General features: G+C 43.8%; 1 protein-coding gene across 2 annotated transcripts in view; it reads right to left on the reverse strand.

Annotated features, from left to right (window-relative positions):
• The window catches only part of nav3 (neuron navigator 3), a 230,372-nt gene extending 205,583 nt beyond the window's left edge, over positions 1 to 24,789 (reverse strand). For both annotated transcript variants that reach the window (XM_039791195.1, XM_039791196.1), the window contains exon 1: positions 24,433 to 24,789. In XM_039791195.1, coding sequence (XP_039647129.1) covers positions 24,433 to 24,693 — 261 coding nt within the window. In that variant the 5' untranslated portion in view covers positions 24,694 to 24,789. The remainder of the gene's footprint in view (positions 1 to 24,432) is intronic.
• Between the last annotated feature and the right edge of the window lie 885 nt (positions 24,790 to 25,674).

Genomic DNA, 25,674 nt, shown 5'->3' on the forward strand with positions numbered 1-25,674 from the left:
TGATTCTGTAATCACAGAAAAACCATATGAAGTAGAATTGATTACACAGTAATAGAAAGAGAAAAAAACAAAGGAAAAAGATGCAGAAAGGACTTTTACATTAGAGCAACCAGTGGAGAGAGATTTCTTTCTGCAATTCCACGGAAAGAAAAACACGACAAAACTCTACATTAAACAGGAGACTTCTCCAGCCACACAGTAACAAAATAGGCTGCTATTATCATGATGAAATGCTGAGCCGTTGAATCCCATAAGCATGTGCAAATATCGCCAAACAGCACGGATGTTGAGACAGGGGAAAAACTCGCTTAATTATACAGCTTTCATCCTCACTGATATTTTATTGCCACTGAGACACTGACCAGAGAAGAGCTCGGGTCTTAGCAACCGTGTCTCACCTTTTGTCCACCAAAAGCTTAACGGGATAAATAATCAAACGTGCATAAAACTAAACTAGTGTCAAAAGCTTAGCTCAAAATGAAGGGAGAAGAAAACCAAAGGAAAGATGTAGAAGCCTTAAGAAGCAGTTACATGACGTGCATCCTAATCAACCTATTACCTGTTACTTATTTTCCAGTAAGAGAGAATTATCTTCGTCTCCACTTTCCTGCCCCTTTCTCTCATCGCCATTTGCCAGATAGCTGTTCACGGTTCAAGAGTATTTCCTTTCCCTTAAGGATAATACCGTTGTTTTTACCACTTTTGTTTTTGTAGTTTTGGCTTCTATCAGTTCTGAGAACATTGTACGCACCAAAGTGGCTGCTGGGATCTGGGAACATGGCAACGCTACAGCAAGAAAACAGGGCAAGAAACACGAGGGTCCAGGTGATGGGACAGGTTGTAAACATGCTAAAAGTTTAGCCAGGTGATCGACATTACCGTACTTGAAGGTAAAACTGGAACTAGCCACACCTAAAATGTTTGTTATAGGCCCTCATTGCACGGGAAACCTGTGGAAGCAGTGGGTCCAATTTGAACCAGGACATCAGTCTGTAAACTTCTACGGGTGTTATTTATATTAACTATTTTACTCTACGTCTTTGTGTTCGGTAGCAAATGAATTAAGTCAACCTGGGAGTTTGCTTCTTCATCTTAACGCTGGTGTTTAGTGCCCCATCAGACATCTTTTTAGCAATGGTGCCGTTGTTCTCAGATCTCGGAAGTTAACTTGGGGAGTACAATTGTTCTATTATTGATTGGAATGATGGCCAAAATTATAAAAGACCCTGAGTAGAATTACCCTTTAGAGTGATGAGGTCATGTGAAAAAAGGCAAAAGTTGACCCAAAGAGGTTTTAGCCAGCCCGAAAAGGAAAATCACCAGCACCAAAATGATACGCATTAAGAATAAAAATAGCAATTCAAATCCTCTCTAAATGTTTCATCTCTAGATTCAGGCTGTACTGGACTCTTCCGGTGATTCATTTAAATAAATATTCTTATTTTTTTTTAACCAGTTTTGACAATTGGGGTTTTATGTACTCAAGCACAATATCCATTTTTGTTTATCAAATTGTCAGAAATAACAGAAACATGCATCAATTTCTTCCAAATAAGGTTAACACAGACTCATTGCCTTTACTATACGCAGACTGATCATGATTACTGTCGTGCGTAGTCCCCCCCCCCCCCAAAGGCAGATTCTGAGTTAAGAAAAACCCTGACTTTGGAGAGCAGTTAAAGCCACTACACGCATCCAACAGTAAAAGTATTTCCCTCTTGAATTTTAATTGCTTAATTTGCATATCAAATCACACGGCCTTGTGTGTGTGTGTACATGCTAACTAATATTATGCATGGATGAGTAATGCTTTATTAAAGTATAACCAGCTCTTTATTCTCCATCTGGTCTTATCAGCTCATGTTTGTGATTTTGTCTATGTTTTTACGGTGCTTTTTAATTAAATGAATTCCTCATTGAGAACTGAAGTGAACTGTGAAGTGGATCAGACTGGCTCAGAGAGCCAGAGAGTCACGTATCTGCTAACTTGCAATCAAAGTCCTCTTACATTCCCACCGTAAAAAAAAAAAAACTGACCACTGGAACAATTACAACCGCATCTAAATTAGCTGCACCCTCCCTAAAAACATAATCCATCAATAAATGTAAGGGAGAGCTGCCTGCGGTCTGCATTTCCTCACTGCTTAATGAAATGCCTGGATACAGTCTGAAACAGCTCCAGCTTCTCAGAGGAACAACTAGAAATAACTATCAAACAGAGGTCACTTTGCTTTGCACAATCACCCCACATCACTGAGGTTTCCTCACAGATGTCTTCCTCAAATATTCCAATTAAAATGACACAAATCAATGCCCTCGTCTCCGTCCTACTTTACAACAGGCCTTCGAAAAAACTCCCTTCGCATACTTGCACGGTCTGCACAGTGACAGAACGATCCGAAAACGTGCCACATGCTTTATGGTATTGGCTCAAAATGTAGACTTCACTGTTGCTGTTTATTATGCTGCTATGAAACTGTTTCCAAATCAGCACTGTGTGAAACGAGCCTCTGGCTCTGATGACAGAGTCCTGTGAGGTGCTGGATTGTCTTAGTTAACCTGAACACTTGCATCATAAGGATGGAACTGGTGTCAACAAATATCATCCTTGCCTAATTTTCCTTAAAAATTCCCCAATCCAGTTCAGGGGGTTGATACAAATTAGTGATTGGAAGTGTTGAAAATGCAAACTTACTGGATGGCATGCAATCTTCTCAGGAATTTATGAGGCATGAAAAACGAGGCTAAGAGTCTAAAGCTAGCATCTATATGTGAGATGGTACCTAGGCACAGCGGCGTTTCAGCTTAATGCTAATTTTGGGATGCTAATATGATCACAATAACAACATGCTGGTCTTTTGCAGGTACATCATTTTTTCACTTTTGCATCATCGTGTTTTGCATCTTAGCATGTAGCACAAGGGTCTCAAACTCAACTTCACTAAGGGCCACACTGGAAACGAAGAATCACATCAAGGGCCAGACATGTAGAGTTTATTGACATGCTTTATTTAATAGAAAAAGTCAAACATTTTTTACTGTATTATTGCATGTCCCATATAGTCTTTTTACTTACAGCTTGGTCGACATAAAGCCCCAAAAAAGTAACTTAGCCATCGAAGAAAAAAAGCAACAAAAAAGGTTGAAAAAAAGCAGAGAAAAAAAACTTCTGAAAACTTGCCAAAAAACAACTTCAAATGTGGCAAAAACATTGGAAAAAAGCACCAAATGCGTCGGCAAAAGTGACAAAAACCTTCAGAAAAAGCAGCAAAACATTGAAAAAGTGACAAAAACTAGGCGGGCCAAAATGTATTATGAACCTTAATTGATATGTGGGGCCGGATCAAAACCTGCAAGGGGCCGGATTTGGCCCGCGGGCCTTGAGTTTGACACGTGTGATGTAGCATGTGCTAATTAGCAAAAAATACAAACTACAGCTAAGGCTGATGGGAATGTCATTAGTTCTGGATCACCAACATTATTAAAAGATATCCAGATGAATGAGTGTACCGATGAGTATTCATGGAAATCCATCCGTTGAGATATTTCACTCACAACCACAGCTGTGAACTTTAAGGTTGCGCCAGAGGAAAAAGTCAGGGGATCAAAGTTATTAGGGTTCATCGACTGGTAACCATAATGTCTGTGCTTAAAGTGCCGATCCATTTAGTAGATGTTGAGATATTTCAGGGGTGAGTGGGAACTTGGACCTGCTGGTGGTGATCAAGGAAAAGTTGGGGGATCTCGAGAGTCATTAGGATTCATCCTCTGGGGACCATGAATGTCTGCATTGAATTATATGGAAATCCATCCAATAGTTGTTGAGATATTTCAGTATGGACCAACCGACCAATAAAGTCAATACAAATGCTGCCACTGGTAGCCGGAAGCTATACAATTGACACTACGGTCCATTTGTAAGCCACCCAGGACTCTGGGCGTTGACAACATCTTGGAATTCAAGGAACTAGAAATTGCAGCATGTAGCATTCACCGCGTTTTCTCTGAACTTCACATAACCTCCTCTTCCTATACTTCCTATAGTTGTCTGTTTTTTTTCTGTTTCTTTTAGAAGCCCTACTGGTGTTTTCTAACTCATTTCTGATGATCCTTAGTTAACTTGTTTCCAGATCATTCCTAATGACACTTAATAAGAAAGCACCCCCTCAAACGATTCTTCTTGTCAACAGAGCTAAAGAGCAGCATATGTTTGAATGTAGAAAAACAGGGACTCCAACAAAATCTACATGTTGAGCTTGTGTTATTACAATATGTACTGTAGTGAGGATGTGAAGCCAATCCTTAGCAGGCCACCCGTGCATCGGTCTCTCTCTGCCTCGGATTGTCTCTCATGCTCTCTCACCCACTCTTTCAGCACTTTCTGGTCCAGGCTTACAGCTTCATTTCCATGTTTAGTTCTCTGAATTAAGCATGGCTTTAAGGCTGCTTATTTTCCATGTATCTGCCTCCCTAAACTCACAGTGTCTTGTCTGTGTGAATGAGTGAGTCCTTTCAAGCATTAGGTCAGAATGTTGGAAATTCTGACTTCTTCAAATGAATAATACAATGGAGCAGCCCTCAAAGTGATTATTCCAAGTAGGAAACTTTCTCCGCCCCAACTTTCCTTACATCTCACGTCAACACCTGTAAAGGCTAAAGAGCATTATTTATGACTTGTTTATATTGCTAAAAGTAACTGTATTCCATGCTGAGCAGTTCAGCCAAGCTAACCAATGTTCCCAAATATTGTTGGCATGATAAATTAGCAGTGGCGTAAGTTAAAGCATTTCCTACAGGCGTCTGTTTCCCTGCTTGTTTTTTCTTAACTGGTCCAATAGAACATACAGTGGTTGCCATTACGAGCTAGCCTACTAGCTGATCATTTCCAGCTTCTGTCTCAAAATGGAAGGCGACAAGACAGAAAACAGAGGCTTCTCTACCAACTGAAGCACACTCATGATGAGGGAGCAGCGTCCATAACACGGGCAGTGTTATGGACAGACAGTCCACCCGTGTAAACAGTCCCTATCAGCTGAGTCTGGCTTGTTAGTGCACAGAGCAGGCGACCACCCTTGAGTTATTTATGATCCTCTGAGCATTCAAAGTTCCAGACGTTTGGAAAAGCCCGAAGTTTTGCACGTTTGTGTCTCTGGCATGAGAGATCAATTCAAAAAAGCATTGCTGAAAGAGACGGCTTTTGAATGTTGTGATTTACAACAAAAATATGTTGCACCTTAAAAAGCGCCTCTTGGGTCAAGATGTGTTTGCAGTGAATCGTGATGAAGGTTGGAGGAGTTTTTATTTACCCAGGGAAGGTTGACTTAGCATGCATGCATTTGCAGCAGTGCCTTACTTCATGCTCACAACGCTCCACGGTTTCAGGTATGAAGTCTTCATCTGTTGACGGCTGAGCAGCTCCAGCAGAGGGGACTTAAAGGTCCAATGCCTTGCTCGAGGGCACATATGCAGACTTAAAAGCCTTTTTTTTTTAATTCAAATTCTCCATCCCAGATTGAAACCACAGTGCTTCTGTGACCTCTGGACTGCCTTTTTCTCAAAGCTTCAGCGACTGAATGAAGAGACTAGCTGTGGAAAGTGCGTGCGCGTGTGTGTGATGATGGTTGTGTGGTGGAAACTGAAGGTGGAGTGGAGGACAAACAGAGAGAGAGCGAGAGAGAAAGAAATATGCTCTTTCACAGTCAAATCTCTAAGTTAAAAGCTTAAGAAGGAGGGTGAATACCGGATGCAAGAGAGTAAAAAAAAAAAGGAAGAAACGCCAACTCCTAACTGCCTCAGGGTGACTTGTCAAAGCCTGCGAAGAGTATGGATACAGAAAAACGTGCGACCGGTCAGCTTTGCTGATGGAGACTTCATGCAATTTTTCCAGTGAGGACAGATGGAGCCTCGCCGCTAAAGAGAACTTACTGGGAAGCCTGTGCAGTCCTGACGCAAGAGGGGCATAATTCCACATGTCACAGAGCATCAATAAATATGTTAAAATATTTAAACAGATTTCCCTTAATTACACCCCTCCTGACCTCTGGATGCGATGCTGCCTCTGGGCCGACCACTTCAGGCTCGTGTTGAAACAACCGCAAATGTAATTCCTCACGTTAGGCGTCCAAGTTCGCCCGGGACGCTATTATACGATGCACCACTTGACATGGATGGCAGTGCTCACCGGCTCTGCTGCCACTTCCAAGGCAAACATACTTTTTACCCAGTGTGGCTAATGCTCCAGGCCAAAACATTAGCTGAGGTGTCTTATGCTGAGGATAGAAAGAGTGCAGCCACTAAGTAAGCTGGCGGCTGTCTCAGCTCGGTGTTTGGGCTTGGCAGATTTGAGGACAGAGGTGGAAAATGTACCCATAATTCCCTCCCAATGTTCCCCCCACCTCTTGATACACCGACTGTCTGCTGACAAAATCACTCATTTAGGCTTAAGTGTCCCTCTTTCCTCTTACCACCTTGTCTCTTCGTGGTGGAGACAGGTCCAACTAATGCTAACACCGTAATAATGTCAAATATTACTTGTATGGTTATGATATATTAAGATTGATTTATTCTGTTGAACTAGGTTGAACAGGTTTAATCAGTTGGAGCAACCTCTGCAGACGGTGAAACACTATTTTACCTAACCTGCTTTTAATGCTAATGCGATGCATTTGTCAAACCACACTGAGCCACTGCAAGGATAACAAAATGTCACTTCCATTCAAACTAAGAAAAGATTTTAATATTAAGAAAAAAAAAGGACAGGAGCAGGGCTGTGGACAGGAATACTGCAGTTGTAAATACCATGCTGCAACACACACACCGCGCACGCACGCACGCACGCACGCACGCGCACGCACGCACGCACGCACGCACGCACACACACACACCCTATCCAAATGATCAGTTTTTCCTCCCGTCACTGCCTTGAGTTGTGCTCCATTTGGAACCGTTACCCTTTCACAAGATGAAAAGTTTAAGAGAGCGTGCGATTCGAGTCCTGTTGCTGCAGCCAAATATTGAAAAATGTCAACTTCCTGGCAAGCACGGATCACCTTTAATCATCACATTGTAACGGCACTCTCTCCCTTCAGGCTTGAGCAGAATAATTTGGTAGTGTTGGTGAAGCCTTCTAGCTGTTTGCAGCTGTGATATTAATACATGCATACAGTAATACCTTCTGGGCAAACTGTCATGTGTTGCTCTCTAGATAAAGCTAGCACATTGCCTGTGTAAGTCACTGCCAGGATTTGGGGATTGTTCTCACGTGGGCTACCCATGCTAACACTACAGTATTCTCCCATAGTGCTGCTTTGACATTTTGAACATCTGTGCAAATGTCAGATATTAAATGGAATAATCTCCAAATCCTCTAGAGTGTTAGCACCTAGCCCTTTGAAGTGTAATTTTGGTACGAACTAAGGCTCTGTGGTGTTGTTTGCAGCAGTTACTGTATGTATGTGGGCTAATATAAAGCAAGCTGGTCATTATATCATAATCATTGGGGAGTTTGACAAGTTGCCAGTTGAAGCTTATTTTGCAATAACGACTGGCTTACTGGACATTAGCCTGCTGCTACATAGCTACTGGCTAAAGCGCTGTTCATCTAAACTGTTCTTTCTTAATGACTTTCTTAAAGTAATTTACTAGCCTGGAAATCCAGACCTAAATCCGAAAGATTAAGGGACTGGCATTGAGTAATGAAAATGGACAAACTCGAGGGGCGGCATCAAGCATGCATTTGAAAATCTCACTGCACACAATTGGATAACACTACGACCAATCACAACAATACACGGGGTGACGTATCCAGAGCCCCATACGCTTAGCTACCAGCGGAGCTAACTGGTAGATTAAACTCATCATCGTCATCTGTTTAGCTCGCCTCTGGCCCGCCTATATCAGATACTCCGATGTGATTGGTGCAGCACGGCTAAAAAGGCATAGTTAATGAGCATCATTACTCAATGCCAGAGTGACTCGCTAAGCAAATTAAAATAGTGGTCTCGCGAGAACTCTGGATTTCCAGGGTAGTAATTTACAATCTTCCTCCAAAAAAATTGCTCTGTGGGATTGCAACATCTGGAGCTAGCACCCATAGGCTAAAGTGAAAAGAAATGTAACCATAACAGCATACGCACACATACACGTATTACATACACACTTTCAGCAACCTGTTGAGTTTACAGAAGAAGCTCAGCGCTATGATCAAGCATTTGGCTGCTCCAAAGTTTCATTGCATAACCTGCAGTTATTATAAAAACACACACACTAGAACCATCGGACCATAAAATCCTTTAGCAAGATGGTATTGAGCATACTAAGCTGTAAACATGTCTACATGCTGCTACGCCAAAGGCAAAGGAACTCTCCCAAAATGGGGGTGAAATGAGTTGGTATTAAGAGTAAACAACTCTGCTATTAAAGAGTTACAGCCCCAGCTTTCAGCGCCAAGTGCTACTCTGGAGTGGAGACCTGGGAAAACAAGGCTCACACACACCCACACATAAAGGCAAACGCACATTCCTCACTCTTTTTCACACACTCACAATCTACTCACAGTGTATGCACATGCACACATATAAATGTACACAAAAAAGGGGTAATACACACGCTTCACAGTAATTTCACACAAATGCATGTATACATGCTAATTGGTAGCATGGAGTATATAAAAGGTAACAGCTGCAGTCCAAGTTCCTTCTAAGACATTTAAAATTGCAAAAAAACCTAAACAACCACAAAGTTTAACTTTCCTGCCTGTTTGAAACACATGCAAATATTAAAACTGCATGTGTTAACTTCATGCATATTGAAGCCTCATCTGAAATCTATAAAAACTTACTAACTGAAAAGAGTAACCGGACAATTGTGGAATAAGATCCTCAAGATGTGCAACAAAAAAACATGAACCATCTATGCAGCAGGAGTATAGTCCCAATCATTTTAGCTTTGTCCCAGTACCAGGGGCGTCGGACTGGGGGGAAAAAGTACCCAGGACCCTCATGTGAGGAGGGCCCAAAAAGATGCCAGAATGAATAGCTGTGGATGCAGGGAGGGGTCCATAGAAAATGCCTTTCTACAGGGCCCAGAATTTTGTGCCCTGTCCAGTACTCACCCTTAACCCTAATGCAGTGCCCTTTGGTTTGGAGTGGCCGTCCCAAAAGATATCTACAATGAGAAGTAGTGAAGTGACACCACTACTGAATAGGATGCTTCTTGCACCGATCCTTTTGCATCTGGTATAATATTACATTACCATCCTGTTCATCTTTATACTTGAGCTATTAACAAGGTGTTGATGATAGATAGATAGATAGATAGATAGATAGATAGATAGATAGATAGATAGATAGATAGATAGATAGATAGATAGATTAGGGGTGTAAAAAAAATTGATACACTTGAATATCGTGATATTTTATTTTGCAATACTGTATTGATTTTTTTTTTGTGACTTTTTGCTAGAAGCTAACAATGTAGCTATGGCTGAACTTTGGCCTACTTTAGCATATCAACATTAGCTCACTAAGAACCTGTGAACCACAATCCCAAACTGGCAATTTGATTTTCTGTGTACTGAATTGTGTACCTAAAGTAATGTTCTTTGACTTTTATGAACATCATGTCTTTTTTTAAATATTAGTTTTTCTAAAATCCCAACATATCGCCTTATGCACAGTATCGAAATATATTGCAATATATTGAATCGTGACCCATGTATCGTGATACGTATCGTATCGCCAGATTCTTGGCAATACACAGCCCTAATATAGAAGTAGATTTTTATTGATTTAAAAAAAAAGGGAAATTCCAGTGTCTAGCAGCAAAATATCAGACACAGTACACATACAGAATATACGTGAAATAATAGGATACAATATACAGTAGTTAGGTAGGTAGGTAGATAGGTAAAGCTGAACAGTCAATTAACAGATCAAGGTAAAGTACTGGGACACCACAAGGTCAATCCAATGGGGAAAGGAGGGAATGGGATGCAGCTTTGCCAGCACAAACCTTTGGTTTTCCATTCCTCCTCACCAACTCTGTTGGGGTCAGGTCGGGGCAACTGACTTCCTGTTAACTGTAGCCCTGGATCTTAATGCCTAGCCTGTCTTGCAGTTTGTCAGTACCAATAACCGAGTCAATCCTGCTGAACGCCCACTGTACTCAATGTATTTCAGCTCTCTTCATTCTGACAGGTAGAGAGGAAATGACTGCTGGACTGACCAAGATATCAGTCATAGAGTGGAGGTTTGTTGGATGTGGGAGAGGACGTTACCTTTCAACCCAAAGGCACTATTTCGCTCTCACTTTTTCTTGTGTGTGCCGGGAAAACGCTGTATGGGATTGACCAGCAGACAGCCAGAAGGCCCCTGAGACCAGCCCTTCCTCCTCTTGCTCATTCAACACATCTGGGGAGCAGTACAGCCATCACGAGGAAAACTCAAACATCCCGGTGAACAGCACAGTCAGCACAAAGGATGGACCCCACTGCCTTAGTAAGTGTAGTCAGACTGCCTCAGGTCTGCTGGTACACAACATTAAGGTTTTCCTCCTGGTGTTTCACAAATAGCCCCAACAGATGCATGGCACTATCGCAAAGTATCAAGCTTTGTCCAATATTCACACCGTTTTGCTTGAGAATTATGCTGCCCTCTGCAGAAGGCATCAACTCTGTGTACATCCAACATGATAGCATGCTTTGCTAACAGCAAATGAAAAATGTTCCCATTTAAAGCCATTGAACAGCTCTTCTACTCTAAAGATGAATGATTGGGAGCAGATCACTATCTTACAGTATCTGCCAGTATGCAAGGCGGACTGGCTGAGAAAGACATTTTATCTTTCCCACAACGCTGTCTGAGACCTCTCTCCTCTCTGTGGTCTGGGTTATTGTATAACACATACTGTATACACTGCTGCCTGCACCAGAGGATACTTACCCTCTAAACGCTGTAAAATAAGCCTCCTCCCCAAGACTAATGGCTGCTGTCAAGCTCACGGAAATTAATATCAGCCAGCGCCGATCTGACGACAGCGAGGGCTCTCTGTACTTCCATAAACCTTCTTACACTCATTCAGACGCTTCTGTGTGATTCACTCTGCATTGCTCGATGGATGGGTTGATGGGCGGTGGTGTGATCAACTGTTGATCAAAAAGGACTATGCTCCAAGCCAGCCAAGGACCAAACAGACAAAAGAATGTTCCCAAATGTATCTCTATTGGGTATCCTCGACATGAAGCACCTAGCCCACAATGCACCCACCTCCAAATACCAAATGATAAGCCAGGCATATGCTTTTAGACCTCCACCCTGAATCCACTTCCTCTCCTCCTTGTTCTGCTCTCACACCCTTTTGCAATTTAATTTAAATGGTTTGACTCCAACTGTATCTTAGAGTAATATTTAGCTCCTTAAATCATGGCGCAAGGCAGTATCCTTGACACAACTACCATAATTTCCCCTCTCCTTTCAGGTTCACACTTTCTTCCCAACCCCCACCCCCTAGGTATCTTACCTTCAGCTGTTCTCTCCACACGGCCAAGAAGAGGGAGCCAGATGCAGCGATTAAGGTTTTAAACCTGAATGAGGTGTCTGCATCTGCTTCCAATCCAGAGGCAAGTTAACTCCTACCATCCACATCTTCTTTGAATAAATACTGAATAATAAAAGAAACAGTGCTGCCACTCACTCTCTTTTCTCTGAGTGGCCATTCCTTTTGCCTTCCTTGTTTTTCCACCCTTGTATTTCCTGGTTCGCCAAAGGTGGAATGACCTTCCCTGTCCAGTAAGGTCAATGGGTCACAGGCAACTCACATTTTGGTGAAGTACCTTGCATCAGCCTCTCCACTTGAATCATATCCTCTTGACTCACTCTACTTGCACTCAAATAATCTTTCTACCCCTCTCCTCGGTTGTTCTCTCCTGTGCATTTCTTTTCCAAGCACTTCCCTGTTAAATTATCATTGTCTTCAAATTATCGTTTAGAGCTGCTGATCAACTGTGGCTCTGAACAAATTGAACTGCATGTTTTCCAATGAATAAGAGCCTCACTTCAACTAAAGCTTGGGACACCCTGGTGAGCTGGAGGTTTATGGTACCGACTATTGGCTGCAATGTGTCCGGTTCAAATCCAAGACAGGAACTTTATTGCATTTAATTCCACAACTCCCCCTCATTTCCTTTTATCTCCATACTGTTGACTCTCTAATAAAAGCATAATATCAATACTAACTAAATTAGGAAAAGAAGCTGACCTGTTGATAGAGTTGGCCAATGTCTACAAGGGAAACATCTGTATTGGAAAGTCGCAGAGAGCAATACAAAAGCCTCTTGTCTTTTATTTCCGTGGGGGCAGCTGACATTGGTCGGACGAGCTATTGGCATGTGGCCCCTAAGCACGTGAACCCTGGTTGCTGCAACAAGGAACCTCTTGTCCTCTCATTACGACTCCAGCAATGAGTCTCTTCAGTCCAAGATGGCCGACAGCCCTTCCTCATCATTAAGGGATTATGAGGGAAAATGTTTGCTCATTTGCCCAAACTTTCTGGACCACCACAAATCTGCCTTATGGGCTAATGTATGACCTGAACCCTCAACCTATGAACCCATCACTGAGGCAATGACCTTCCAGTGTTGACGGAGACAAAGATTCTCTGTGTATTCAATTCACCTCACCTTCCCCATGTGAGGAGGGTCATTACATCATTAAGAAGATTATGCCCAAAAACATGGGTCTTAAGAGTGAGTGCTATTCATCAACACCAATAGAGAAGAAACTGTTCCTCGTTTGGCAGGGGGAAAAGACATCACAGAATCACAGGCTCCCATCGGTTGTAAGCTTTGGCAATACCACTGTCCTCGTTGCAGATGCAATCCAACAAACCCGTTGCTTGTTTAAGTGACAACAATCAAGGCCGCTGGGTTGGAGGAGGAAATGAGCAGGGCTCTGAAAAAGCCTCAGAGGATGCATCAACAAAAAACCTTGTTGGGTTGTTAAAAGCAAGAGCTTTCACGTGGGAGCAACAACAACGGCAGCCAGTAAATAAAACCAAACTCCAATGTGTGTCAGGAGACTTATCCTGTGAGAAAACTTGCTCCGGCCCAAACAGCAGAGCTTTGTTGGCCATGTGGGGAGGCCAATGGAGGGAGGGGGAGGAGAGAGGGAAAAGAGAACGGGGAGGGTGGAATCAGACTTCAGCTCCCCATCTCTGGAGACACTGTCAATGGCCTGTAGTTCATGTTAAACACTCATTAATGGCAGAGTTAACACACTTCATGGGTAAACTTAATACAGTGGAATGGCAGAGGCAATAAGGTTGTGATGTTGAGGCAGAAATTACCTTTTTTAATGGAGAGGTGCTTTGCACTTTGGTGGAAAAGAGGCCCACCTGCAGCCCAGAGGAAAAGTAATATCAAGACGGAGAGAAGGGCAATAGAACAGCCCTGACAATGAAGAATAGGAGGCCACTTTGGGATAGATGCAGATCATTAAAACCTGGCTTTTCAAAACCTCCCATACTGTACGCTCAAATGATATTATAATAGGGTGCACTCATTCATTTTCTCGATCTGCCTGTTCCTATTCCAGGTTGCGGTGGCTCTGTGTGTAACCCAGCATACAGTAGATTGCCATTTAGTGTGACGTAAAATCATACCTATGGGTGACTGAGACTATCCAATGCACTTAACTTACATCTCTATAAACTGTGGGAGGTCGCACACTTGAACACGGTGTGAACACGCAAACCACAAAGAAAACAATCGGGCCAGGAATTAAGTCCAAGTTCTTCTTGCTGTGAGACGGCAACATTAGAAACTCAACCCCCAAGCACTGACAAACGGCTTCACAATTTATATTACTGTAAAAGACCTCATTTCCTTTTATTTCATTTTTATTGACACAGACGCACAGACATAGACGCGCACCCACAAGGCTCCAGTTGCAGCTTCACAACATGCAGTTTCACACTCGATTTGCTGTTACCAAAAGGCCGTGGACACATCAAATGCTGCCACAGTGCTCTACAGACAGACCAGAGGCTGGAGGGGGCACGCACCACTGAGTCAGCCTATGACCTCATGACTACATTAGAGTCTGCCTCGACCTGCATGATCTTTCCGAAGCTGTAAACCTCCGAGAGTTGTATCTCAGTGTGTCCAGCATCACACCAGACACTGCCAGGGTAACACTAGAAAGGCCAAATGATATCTGCCTTGCATTTCAGGACTTAAATCTCTCAGGTTTCAAAACCTTGCCTTTAAAAATGTGTGTCTTCTTTTTTGCTTCTGACTAAATATACCACCTGTAGCGGATGACACGATGGTCACTGTAAGACAGCGTACAACTACAAGGGCCACCAACCAAACAAGCCCGCATATATGGTGCATTCAAGGCAATTTAACCAAAACTTCCACCAAATGCACACAAGAAAATCCCTCACAGGGTGCTGCTGCTCAGAGTGAACGTACAGAAATATATGAGAAAGAGTAATGATTTCCATTTGGCATTTTATTGGTCCTTTAATAAGCCTTGCAGAGACAAATTGCAGAAAATAAGAGAAACCGACCGTCTGGATTGAAAAAAAAAAAAAAAAAAAGTGGAAAAATAATGAGAACATAGATGCTGGTTGTGGGTAATGATGAGTCTAAATGTGGGGGCTAACCACTCCAAAAAAAACATGTGTGCTTGCTCTGTTAAGCGCCCCGTAAAAGCTTGTGCCAAGGGAGGGTACAGCAATGAACCACCACCCAGTATCCCACCAGAACGAGCTTTTCATCCAGCCATCTGCGTCTCAGGGTTGGTTTGTGTTTTCTATTTATTTATCAAAAACATCCAACAGTCAACCCTTAAATGTAGCCCATGATTAGATGAGTGATGCTGTTTTTCAGCTGCACTCTGTTTCACATTCAAACTGTTACAAACATTCACACCTGGGAACTACCAACTGAAACCACAGGGGGTTTTTTTTTCACTGAGGAGCTTTACTGGAGCCACTGGAGATGAAGTTTGCACTGGAGTCATCCCTCAGGTTTTGGTCACATTTTGTTGCCTGGGTTTCGAACTAGCAAACATATGAATATGTCCAAGTGGATGCCATCCCCATAAAAACACAACTATCCATTTTTCCCCAGATAGGGGAACCTGGCAATATCATCTTGGTGTTTATCATCAGAAATAATGGTTGTTAAGCGTCTTTTCTTAATGAGTTCTTCCTGTGAGTGATGGGGTCCTACATGAACACTCAGGGCCCTATTTTAACGATCTGAAACGCAAGTATCAAACGTGAAACGCAAGTAGCTTTGTGGGCGGATCTCGGCCGCTGTTGCTATTATACCGGCGGGATAAATAACTCTTGCGCCAGACGCAAATCTAAAATGGGTTGGTCTGAAGTAGCTAGGTGTGGTTTGGGCGTAACGTGAAAATAACCAATCAGAGCGTCATCTCACATTCCCTTTAAGAGCAGGCGCGCTTGTTCCATGGCGGATTGCCATGGACTCCCTGTCCATGCTTGCTCAGACACTTGCTTCTGACACCGGTTGGCTTTCCCAGATGTTTCCTTGCAGCTGTCTGGGTCGCTGTTAGACACAATGCAGAGATAGAGATAATAAAAAAAGGTGATTGAAGAGCTAGAGGAGAAAGTAAAGGAGAAGAGCAGAGAAAAGAAGAGAAGAGAAGAGAAGAGTGGCTTATTCGTTCAGCAGAGGAAAGGTTATCTGTGACAGCTGGAGAGACAGAACTGGGCCAGGTGTGTGCTAACTCTCTCCTGCTGCTTTTCTCATTATGAATATCACAGAGGAAAAGATAGACAGAGAAAGGAGAGAGAGAGAGAGAGAGAGAGAGAAAGGTGGAGGAAAAGATGATGGGGGTGTGGAGGGTGGAAATAAAAGCATATGACAAAGAGAAAGTGTGTGTGTGGGGGGGTAAAGGTCAAAGGAAAATACCAGTAAGTGAGTTGGAGGGAGTGGAATAAGAGAAAGGCTCCAGTGAGGAGAGACAGAAAAAGGAGGCCATGGAAGGACTCAGGGAGGAATGCTGGGAATGGGAAAGAACAGAAAGACAGTGACAGGAGACGGAGTGGAAAAAAAATAGAAGTGCTGGGAAGATGTGAAAAGAAGGGATTGAGGGAGAATAATGGACGGAGAGAAGAGGATGCTAAGAAAACACTGCAGACAGAGAGACTGCTGACAGACGGCTGAAGAGAGACAAATAGGGGGAAATGTGAGGTGGAGGTAAAGATGATCTGCCCCCGCTTCACACTCAAAACATCCTATATGTGTGTGTGTGTGTGTGTGTGTGTGTGTGTGTGTGTGTGTGTGTGTGTGTGTGTGTGTGTGTGTGTGTGTGTGTGTAGTGACCTTATAGCATGGTGTCAGGTAAGCCACTAAAAACACATTGCAGTGTAACTCCACACAAAAAGGCACTTATTAGGCAATATGATGATGTGAACATGCCCCAGGGCAAAAAAAAAAATCACCCACGGGACCCTGTGTGTTGGCTTGGCAGGTTGCCAAGAGTGTTTAGAGAGACAGTCGTATAATTGAAAAGTTGCAGGTTGTACATCCTGCTCATGTTTTTCAGCATAAACAACAGGAGACGTAATAATATGTTATGTAATGCATGCTCCTATTGCTTCTCCATGTTTGTGAACTAGAGGAAGGCCTGAAGTGTGTGTGTGTGTGTGTGTGTGTGTGTGTGTATGTGTGTGTGTGTGTGTGTGTGTGTGGTGCGCGCGCGTGCGTGTGTGCGCTAGTGCCATACCAGCATCTGCATGAGAGCAGGGTAACTTTCTACCACACGCATGCACACTTTCCTGCATCCAATCAGCGCGATGATGCTTCACAAAAGCAGAGTTAGAAACATCAGAGAGAAAGCTCAGAATATGATGAGACAATAACAGGGCAGTGGGAGTGTTTGTTCCCTTTAATCTCACTTATTTGTTGATATATGGGGCCTAAAAACCCAGCTGCAAGCCACTGTGAAGGCTAACGTCCAGCGTGGCTCCTTGAGCAAGGCACTGGATTTCCAACAGCTCTCTTTCTGTAGCTTATTATTCAATTCTAGGTCAGAATGGGTCAACAAACTCCCATTAAAGTTGTGGCAATATTTGCTAATTCATACCCCTGGTAAACAAGAATGCCATCATGGAATTCTTCTCTGAGAATGTTTCACTGCTGTACTCATGTACTTGAACTTGTTTTGTTTTGGAGCGAACACTATGACTGTACTTCCAGGGGAGCCGCTCTGTGTGTTCTCACTCCAAGATTTAAACACCGCGGCCGAAAGCAGACTCCCTGTGGCACGAAAGGCAATGAAATACTGTGTGCAAGACAAAATGCACCGGGAGAAGGAGGGTAGAGAGAGAGCATTGGAAAGCATAATATTGTTTCAAATATTTTCCCAATTCCGAACCCAGGGGTCATTAAGGAATCTCAGCAGTGTGGGGGGAATGGTGCAGAAGTGGACGGACTAATGCTAAAACATGTGAGTGAATCACACTAGTGGCAGTGTTTTTTTTGGCTGCAACTTATGTTAACCTAATCTGATTTTTATTTAGTTTTTACATTTCTTTAATTTGATAAGCATACGGTTCAAAAATCATGTGTTAGACCAAAAATCACTGCCATGTTTCCAACGTGAATGAAGCCAAGTGAGCTGGGCTGGACTCCCCTGTTAACACATTATTTCTGATTGGTTGAACAGACCACAGACTGTTGACCTTAATATTGCAAATATGACAAGGACAAACTACCGCATGGCAGCAGCACGAACATGGAGATGATGACAAAAACGGCACTAACAAAATTGCCCGGCATCCTTTTGTAATGCGTGTCAGCAGCTTCAGCGAAAGGCATTTTCATTCCAACTCTCATGTCATTCTGTACTGTTAAGTTCAAGGAAGTTGTGGTTCCCTTTTTCAGGAATACAATTTAGAATCAATGAGAGCCTAACAACCACTGCAGTCGCATCACACACCTCGTTGGCTGGAAGAAGTGCAAATATAGTAGCAGCGCCGCTCTTCCTGCTCGTTAGCATTCACACCTCCCTCACAACGATAACTTCTCTTCCAGATATGGAGTCCGGCACACGGTGAGTCAGACCACCCATGACTAGGACACGTTCAGAACCCCCCATCCTATCCTCTCTCCCTCTGCTGGAACAACTAGGCCCCCTCTCGCTTCTCTCTGTTGTTTCAGTGGTGTTAGAGCCACTCGAGGGGGGAAGAGCGAGAGCTGAGTGAGAGCCAGGAGGACGGAGAGAGCACGCTTTGACCAAAACCATTAATGCATCACTGCTAAAATTGTGGTTAACTATGGTACAGATGACTTGTGGACAGATTATCTAATATTCCACAAGTTTCCTATTCATATTCTCCCTTCACATCCCTCCAACCGTTGAGGTCAGAACAGATGCAAATGTCACTGTAATGGAGCTAAAAAAAAAACATAACTGTTGATCATAAGTGACTGGCAGTACTACTTGCACATGTTCCTTATGCATACTGTATGAATATATGAGCAGTGTGCTTAGGTTTCTGCACAAAATACATTTGCACACTAAACTTTAGAGGTTACATGTAACTCTATATGGATGGTATGATGAAGTCGTTCAAGTCTACGTTTGTCTACGTTGGTCATTTCATGCTAATTTTGTCGAAATTACATTTCACATAACCAGATTTACTGGGGGAAATATCACTCTAAAAAAGAAGCCTGTAAAAGGCTTGATGGCTTTATGGAGTGTCAGCAATAATTCAGTTATTGTGTGCATGAAATCCTTGCACGCAGACACGGGCAGAACAACAGAAAAAGAGAGAGAAAGAGGACAAAATGAAACAGACAGTGACAGGCCCACCCAGAGAAAGAGAAGGAGGGAAGCAGAGGTTTGTTTACATTCTACTCACTCACTCAAACTCACTGGACCCCGACATCATTCCCTGAGGCACTCCAACTCACTGTCCTACTTTGAACCCACCCATGTTGTTGCCTAGAGCATTATCAGGTCAGAAGCAGGAGATGCACCAAACAAGAAAAACATGCAACAACAGACCCTGATTATTCTCCACACACACACACACACACACACACACACACACACACACACACACACACACACACACACACACACACACACACACACACACACACACACACACACACACACACAAAGAGAATCAACAGGATGTTTTCTGTTCTCTAAGTGAGCTAGTGTGTCTGGCACTTCCGGCAAACACTTGCGTACTTATTCTTGAGTAGCAACATTCTGGGATAACATTTCACTGACTTCAGAGGCCAGCAAAAATAGTCACGGCTGGTGTATAAAATGAGCTGCATTTCTGAGATAAAGACTGTATACAGTATGACTCTATTCGGTTGCACACAAGAGAGGGCATCTCAGGGTAGACTGACAGCAGAGAAAGATAACTTTAGAATAAGTTTACAGTAGGTACTTCTGGTATTGTAAATACCACATTTGTGCATTTATCCCGCCCCCAATTACTTCTACTATGGCTATGCAGTTGTACAACCATTGTATTTTTAACACGACGCTCTATGTTTGAAAGAAGAAAAAAAAGGTTACGAGGCCTGTAAAAGGAAGGCACAACTTGAGTTTCCCAAACATTCTGCTCTTATGGACAGAGCAAGTAAGTGCGTGATAAAAACAGGGACTATGCGGTGACTCTAAATGCTAAACTAATTGGCGTTTGGAAACTGACCTGACCAAGACTTCATCATACTGGAGGGCTCGGTTTGGTAATTGGCTGTATTCTCAGGGTCAAGACTCAGAAAGGCGTAGATTAGAGGAGCGAGGGCGTCACTGGGACGTCATTAGTTTGAATGTGAGACAGGTTATTAAATACTTTTAACTCAAATCATTTGCTGGGAAGCACAATAAGCACACAATTCTTCAAGGATGGATAACGATGAATCCAATCAACATCAATTTGTTCTTCTGCCGTACTGTAGATTTAATAAAAAGGTGTGATGAAATTTTCAGTTCCACTTCAAAAACAACTCCACATTACTGACTCAATAAGTGCCCTGGGCTGTGAGATTTGGACAGCTGCCAAAACTCTTGATGCACAAGATAATTCCCTATCAGCGGTGGTGGCGCTGACACTTTATTAGAGCCCAGTCGACTCAGATAAGCTCTTCATTCCAGCTCGTCATCCCGCAGTGCCAGAGGCAGTGACTGATGTGAAGCGTCAGCGGAGAGTACAACAGGAAGAGCAAATGTCTGGCCTTGTTCTCATCTCCATCTTGCAGAGGGAATGGGAGGCCTTGACAGCCCGGAATCATAGACGGATAAAGATAGGAGGCCTCGGAAGAGCGCAGGTGTTGCACAACGCCACCAAAGAAACTCCAGGCTTACGCTTCCACCTGGTAATGTTTGTCATCTACGTTAGCCAGACAAAACTTAAACAAAGCTAAAGTGATTAGCTGCGTCGCATTCTAAATGATGGGATGCCATCAGGATGTCTTTCCCAGAAGACTACCGCAAATAAGATAACACATTTTCAGCTACGCTCTCACTGTAATTAGGAAGAACTATTTCAGGTGTCTCTCATTATGGATCAAAACTTTGTGTGTATATATATATGTTACTTTTTGGTAGACTAGCCATAGGCTGTACTTTTAGGTATATTTATAATATATATCATTTACAGAGTAATATGGTAAAAACACCAGGATTACCGTCTACAATAGGTAGGTACCATTCACACTGGTGGCCGAGGCTGCCATACCTGCTCGTCAGATAAACATGTATGCACGTTCACACAGCGATGGCGCAGCAAGGACACTTTGACATGTAGATAGGGGCCAGGGATCAAACCACGACCTTCGGATTGGTAGACGACCGCTCTTCCACCTGAGCCACAGATGCCCAATAAGGAGGTAAATCCCTCATACAAATGGATAGATTTTACATTAACCAGTAAGATTAAGTAAATGTTGGGGCGGCCTCTGGCTCACCCAGTAAGAGCGTTCGCCCCATGTAGGCTGAATCCGACCCGCTGCCCTTTGCTGCGTGTCATCCCCCATCTCTCTCCCCCTTTCATGTCTATCCACTTTCAAAAATAAAAGGGAAAAGCCCTTAATTAAATAATTAATTAAATAACATTTTTAAGTAAATGTCAAACGCCAAAGCAATCTGTAGGTGGCCTTGCTTTATTTTTGGTGGCCAAATCACACGATGTTCAAAAACCCGACAGGTGTGCTTCGTGCTGCATAGCGGCCTGCAGTATCTGCGGCAACTAGGATTTTGATTTGTCAGCGTATTTGCTGTCATCACAGACACCTGTGCACAGACAGAAACACACATGAATGCAAACACGACGTGGGGACACTCCTATGAAACTAGGCGCAGTCTATTCTGGAGTCGAGCTGAGGGATTATCTATCACACGACACATGCAGGCTATATCAATACAGCTGAGATTAGCTGCAATTCATTCTGAATGCTGTCCAAAATGAACCTTGTCTGGGCAGCTTGGTTGTGCCATCTACACACTGTTAGACACCCCCATAGGCAGCCCGCATCAGTTGCAGATGGAGCCTGAGTGCAGCAGTTACACACCACCAAGGCTACATCTGTTCAATGTGAAACCTCTCAATCCAGACTCAGTGGAGCCCCTTTTACTGTCAGACTGGACTGCAGATCGAATGTGTGTCAGCGGAGCTCGTCTTTCACTCGGACACGGTTCTCTTGGACTTCCTCTTTGGCTTTGCTCAAAACAACATCAGGCCTGCTCTCTTCTGCAAACACCACACCAAAGAAAAAACAAATCCCTTTTTCCTCTCTGCTTAGCGCTTAACCCTCTTATTTATTTTTGCTTGCTCTTGTGTCATGAGCATTCTGCTGGCACAGGAATAATGTCGGGGTGGGGGGTGAGTGTGTGTGTGTGTGTGGGGGGGGGGGCTGTGTCGCTGTTTCTTGCACTTTTGGCTGCTTATATTATTTAGGTAAAATATTTCGCTGCTATGCTGCTGACTGCATGTTGTTCTGCACGACAGCCCCGATAATAATAACACAGAGGTAATAAATAAATAAATGTGTCATGTGTCAAAGACTCATTTGATGAACCTCGTTGTTGACCATACAGGTGCACTCTCCCCACCACCAACAACTGACTGAAATCTTTCCATCTTTGGCAAACACCACCCAGGTTAGGATATGTTTAACCTTGGGCAAACAAGCCAACACATGCTGACTATTGTATATACGGGGGTGGGTGGGTGGGTGGGGGTTGCATGTGCACAAACAAGCATGCAGTCATGCATACACACACAGTCCTACGCTTGATCCCGCTTGATAACAGTGCTCCAAATTAAACAAGGAGTGTTGGTTAAAGTGAAGGAGTAATGACAGCGTTTACCTTCTCTCCCTTTTGTTCCTCAGAAAGCCCGGAGAGTAAAGCTCTTAAGGGACTACACAACACAATTAGACGGACTAATTATCCCCTCCATACCACCCATTCCTCACCCACACTGACAGGCCGGGGCAGGCAGGCGAGTTCCGTCTGCCTACGAGCCTTCCCAAGGCGACAGGCTATAGTATGGTGCACTGATTACTGTACGTTTCAGGCGGTTTAGCTGATGCTCTACCCACAGGAAGACCAGGACAAGGCTCTCACAAACCACCATCAATAAAGAGGGTCAGCGCTAGAGCTAAAACGATTAATCGATTAGTTGTCAACTATGAAATTAATCGCCAACTATTTTGATAATTAATCGGTTTGAGTAAATATTAAGAAAGAAAAGTAAAAATTCTCTGATTCCAGCTTGTTAAATGTGAATATTGTTCTAGTTTCTTCTCTCCTCTGTGACAGTAAACTGAATATCTTTGAGTTGTGGACAAAACAAGACATTTGAGGACGCCCTCTTGGGCTTTGGGAAACGCTGATCGACATTTTTCACAATTTTCCGACATTTTATACATCAAACAACTAAGCGATTAATTGAGAAAATAATCGACAATGAAAATAATCATTAGCTGCAGCCTTAGTCAGAGCTCTTGCAGCATTTCTGCAACAGAAAAGCAAGAAGATAATAATGATAGATAAAATGAAGTGAGGAACAAGTTGAACAAACAAGTTGAGGAGGAAGGTGCGGGGGAATATGATGGGAGATGGATGCTGACACAAGTCAAATCAGCCTTCAGCTTCATGAGCTTAAAAAAAAAAAAACCTTCTAAGACCCCTTTTATTGGGCCAAGCAGGACACTTGCAAGAACCCGGTTGTGTTAACAAGCTGAAAGTCAAGCTGAAGTTGCCAGTTCAGCAGCAGGTTAATGATGAACCCTCCCCCCCCCTCCCCCTTGTAGTCCCCCTGCAGACTCAGTCACGGACACGCTGGGAGGATTTAGAGGCAGGGGAGCGCTGACCCACGCTTTGATGTCTCCTGCCTACGTTTCCTCTAGGTCACGAGGAAAATCAGCAGCTTTGTTCGGTATCAAAAGTCTGAAAGCCAGAAAAAAAAAAAAGAATCAGGGTCAGGGAGTCTTTTCATTTTTTTTTTTTTTGGTCTCTGTCGGGAAGTCTTGTAACGGCAGACTGAGGGACGGAGGGGAGGAGGGGAGATCGACCGGCCAAACAGGAAAGTTTCAGCTCGTGCTTTGACAGCGGTGGATGTGGGACGGGCTGAGGCGCTGCTCAAACTATTTGGCGGGGAGTTTTGAAAACTCCTTCCTCCTCAGGATGGGCCGACCCCACCTTCTCTGCTGCAGTCTGAAAAACTCGTCCAACCATTTCTGCAAAACGGAAAGGACTTGGCACAGCCTGTGTTTTAGTATGGTATCTGCGACATTCTGTCGCTGTTGGGAACGTTAACAATATGCTCTGGGAGCAATCTATCTCAAATGGGAGACAGAATTGGGAGAAAAGCAGGGGGAAAAAAAGACTGTATTCAGACCATGTTCCCCTGATCTTTGGGGCTTCTCAGGTAGCACCCATTATACCCCTGTATTAGTTTTCCTCCTCATAGAAGAGCAGACACAGTTCACTACCCAGGTAGGGATCTTAATAGTCTTGACTAAATCCTTCAAAAACACACAAAACTCTCCTGCCCCACCACTAACACACACACAGGTTAGTAAATTATGTGCAGACTGAATGAGCAGCAAGATGAGGTAATACACTGACAGCGTCGCATTACTCATCTGGTTTCCCCTCTTAGCTGATGACCAAAAACTAGCGACATCATCCCACCGTAGCACATGCATGACTCATCGCGATCTCTGTTTTAGAGCGAGACAGACACCTGCTTGAAGCACGACGGGGAAAGAGAGCGTGACAGACACTGAGAGAAAAAGAGAGCGAGGCCGGACACTGTTGGCTCTTTCATGCCTGACACCTGTGGAGTGTCACTGTGCTGCCGGCACGCACAGATGCCCTAAACAGAAACACAGCGAGAGTCTGTCCTCCCTCCACTAACCTTGCAGATCTTGCTCTCCTCCGTCTCGGCTCTGGACTTCCCTTCAGGTGTCCTCTCCTGCTGCTGGTTCTCCGACTTGATTGACAGCTGGCAGGAGAGCCCCCGGGCGCCATCACCTGCCCTGAGCTCCTGCTGCCGGGCCACGTAGCCCTGCGAGGCGGCTGCCCTGACCGCGCTGGGGATGGGGAGAGCGGTGTGCACCGGCTTGCAGCTCACCGCGGACGGCTGCCTGAGCTTGGAGGCTACGCCAACCACCGGCATGGTACTTCCCAGGAACAAAAATAACAACAAAAAAGTACCGCGAGGAGAAGGGAAACAAGTCTGCAGTGACTCCTGCTGATGTCTGACACAGGAGAGGAAGCAAACCCCCCCCCCCCCAAAAAAAAGAAAGAAAAGAAAAAGAAACAGCAGTTGCCTCTCAGACCGAGAGGAAAGCAACTGCGCTCATTCTGTAGCTTACAGCGAGCAGGACTCACAGAAATTGAGAAAGCTTCTCTTTCCTCCCATTCACTCCCTCCTCCTTCTCCTCCCACAAGCAACACGCCTCCCTCCCCTTCCTTCACTCTCCCTCTCTCTCTCCCTCCCTCCCTCTCTCTGTCAGAAGTGTACCACAAAGTCAGCCAAAACAGTTCAAGGGGGCGTGAACTCCTCTGGAAGGTATAACCACCACTCGGCAAAACCGTGATTACTGGACCTGGCTGAGTGTGTGTGTGTTGTGTGTGTGTGTGTGTGTGTGTGTGTGTGTGTGTGTGTGTGTGTGTGTGTGTGTGTGTGAGAGAGAGCGTGTTCAGTGCTCCCTAGCACAACTGTCAAAACAGCTCTGTTTCTCTGTCCCTCTCTGTCTCTCTCTCTCTCTCTGTCTCTCTAGAAATAGACAGACTCTCTCCGTCTACATCTGGAGCTGCCCCTCCCTTTGATGAGAGAAATAGTGAAAATGTGAGGAGAAAAAGCCTTAAGAGTTATACAAAATAGAGAAATCTAAAGACCATTCAAGGGTTAAAATAAGAAAAGGAGAATTCCACTATGTACAGCTGTTTCGTAAAAAAAAGAAAAAAGAAAACTTTTGTTTTTTTTTCCTTTTCCTTTAATCAGGTACCAGGCTGCAAGTTTAGTTGTTGCTCAACTGGTTTCTATTGCTGAGCCTGTTGTTGTAGTGGCTGCTCTTTCTTGGCCATACTCACTCTTTCCCTTTCCCTTAATTCTTCCTGAATGGAAACAATGAAACTTATTTTTTCAATGCAG

This window comes from Perca fluviatilis, chromosome 23 (assembly GCF_010015445.1).
Source record: "Perca fluviatilis chromosome 23, GENO_Pfluv_1.0, whole genome shotgun sequence".
Lineage (NCBI taxonomy): Eukaryota > Metazoa > Chordata > Actinopteri > Perciformes > Percidae > Perca > Perca fluviatilis.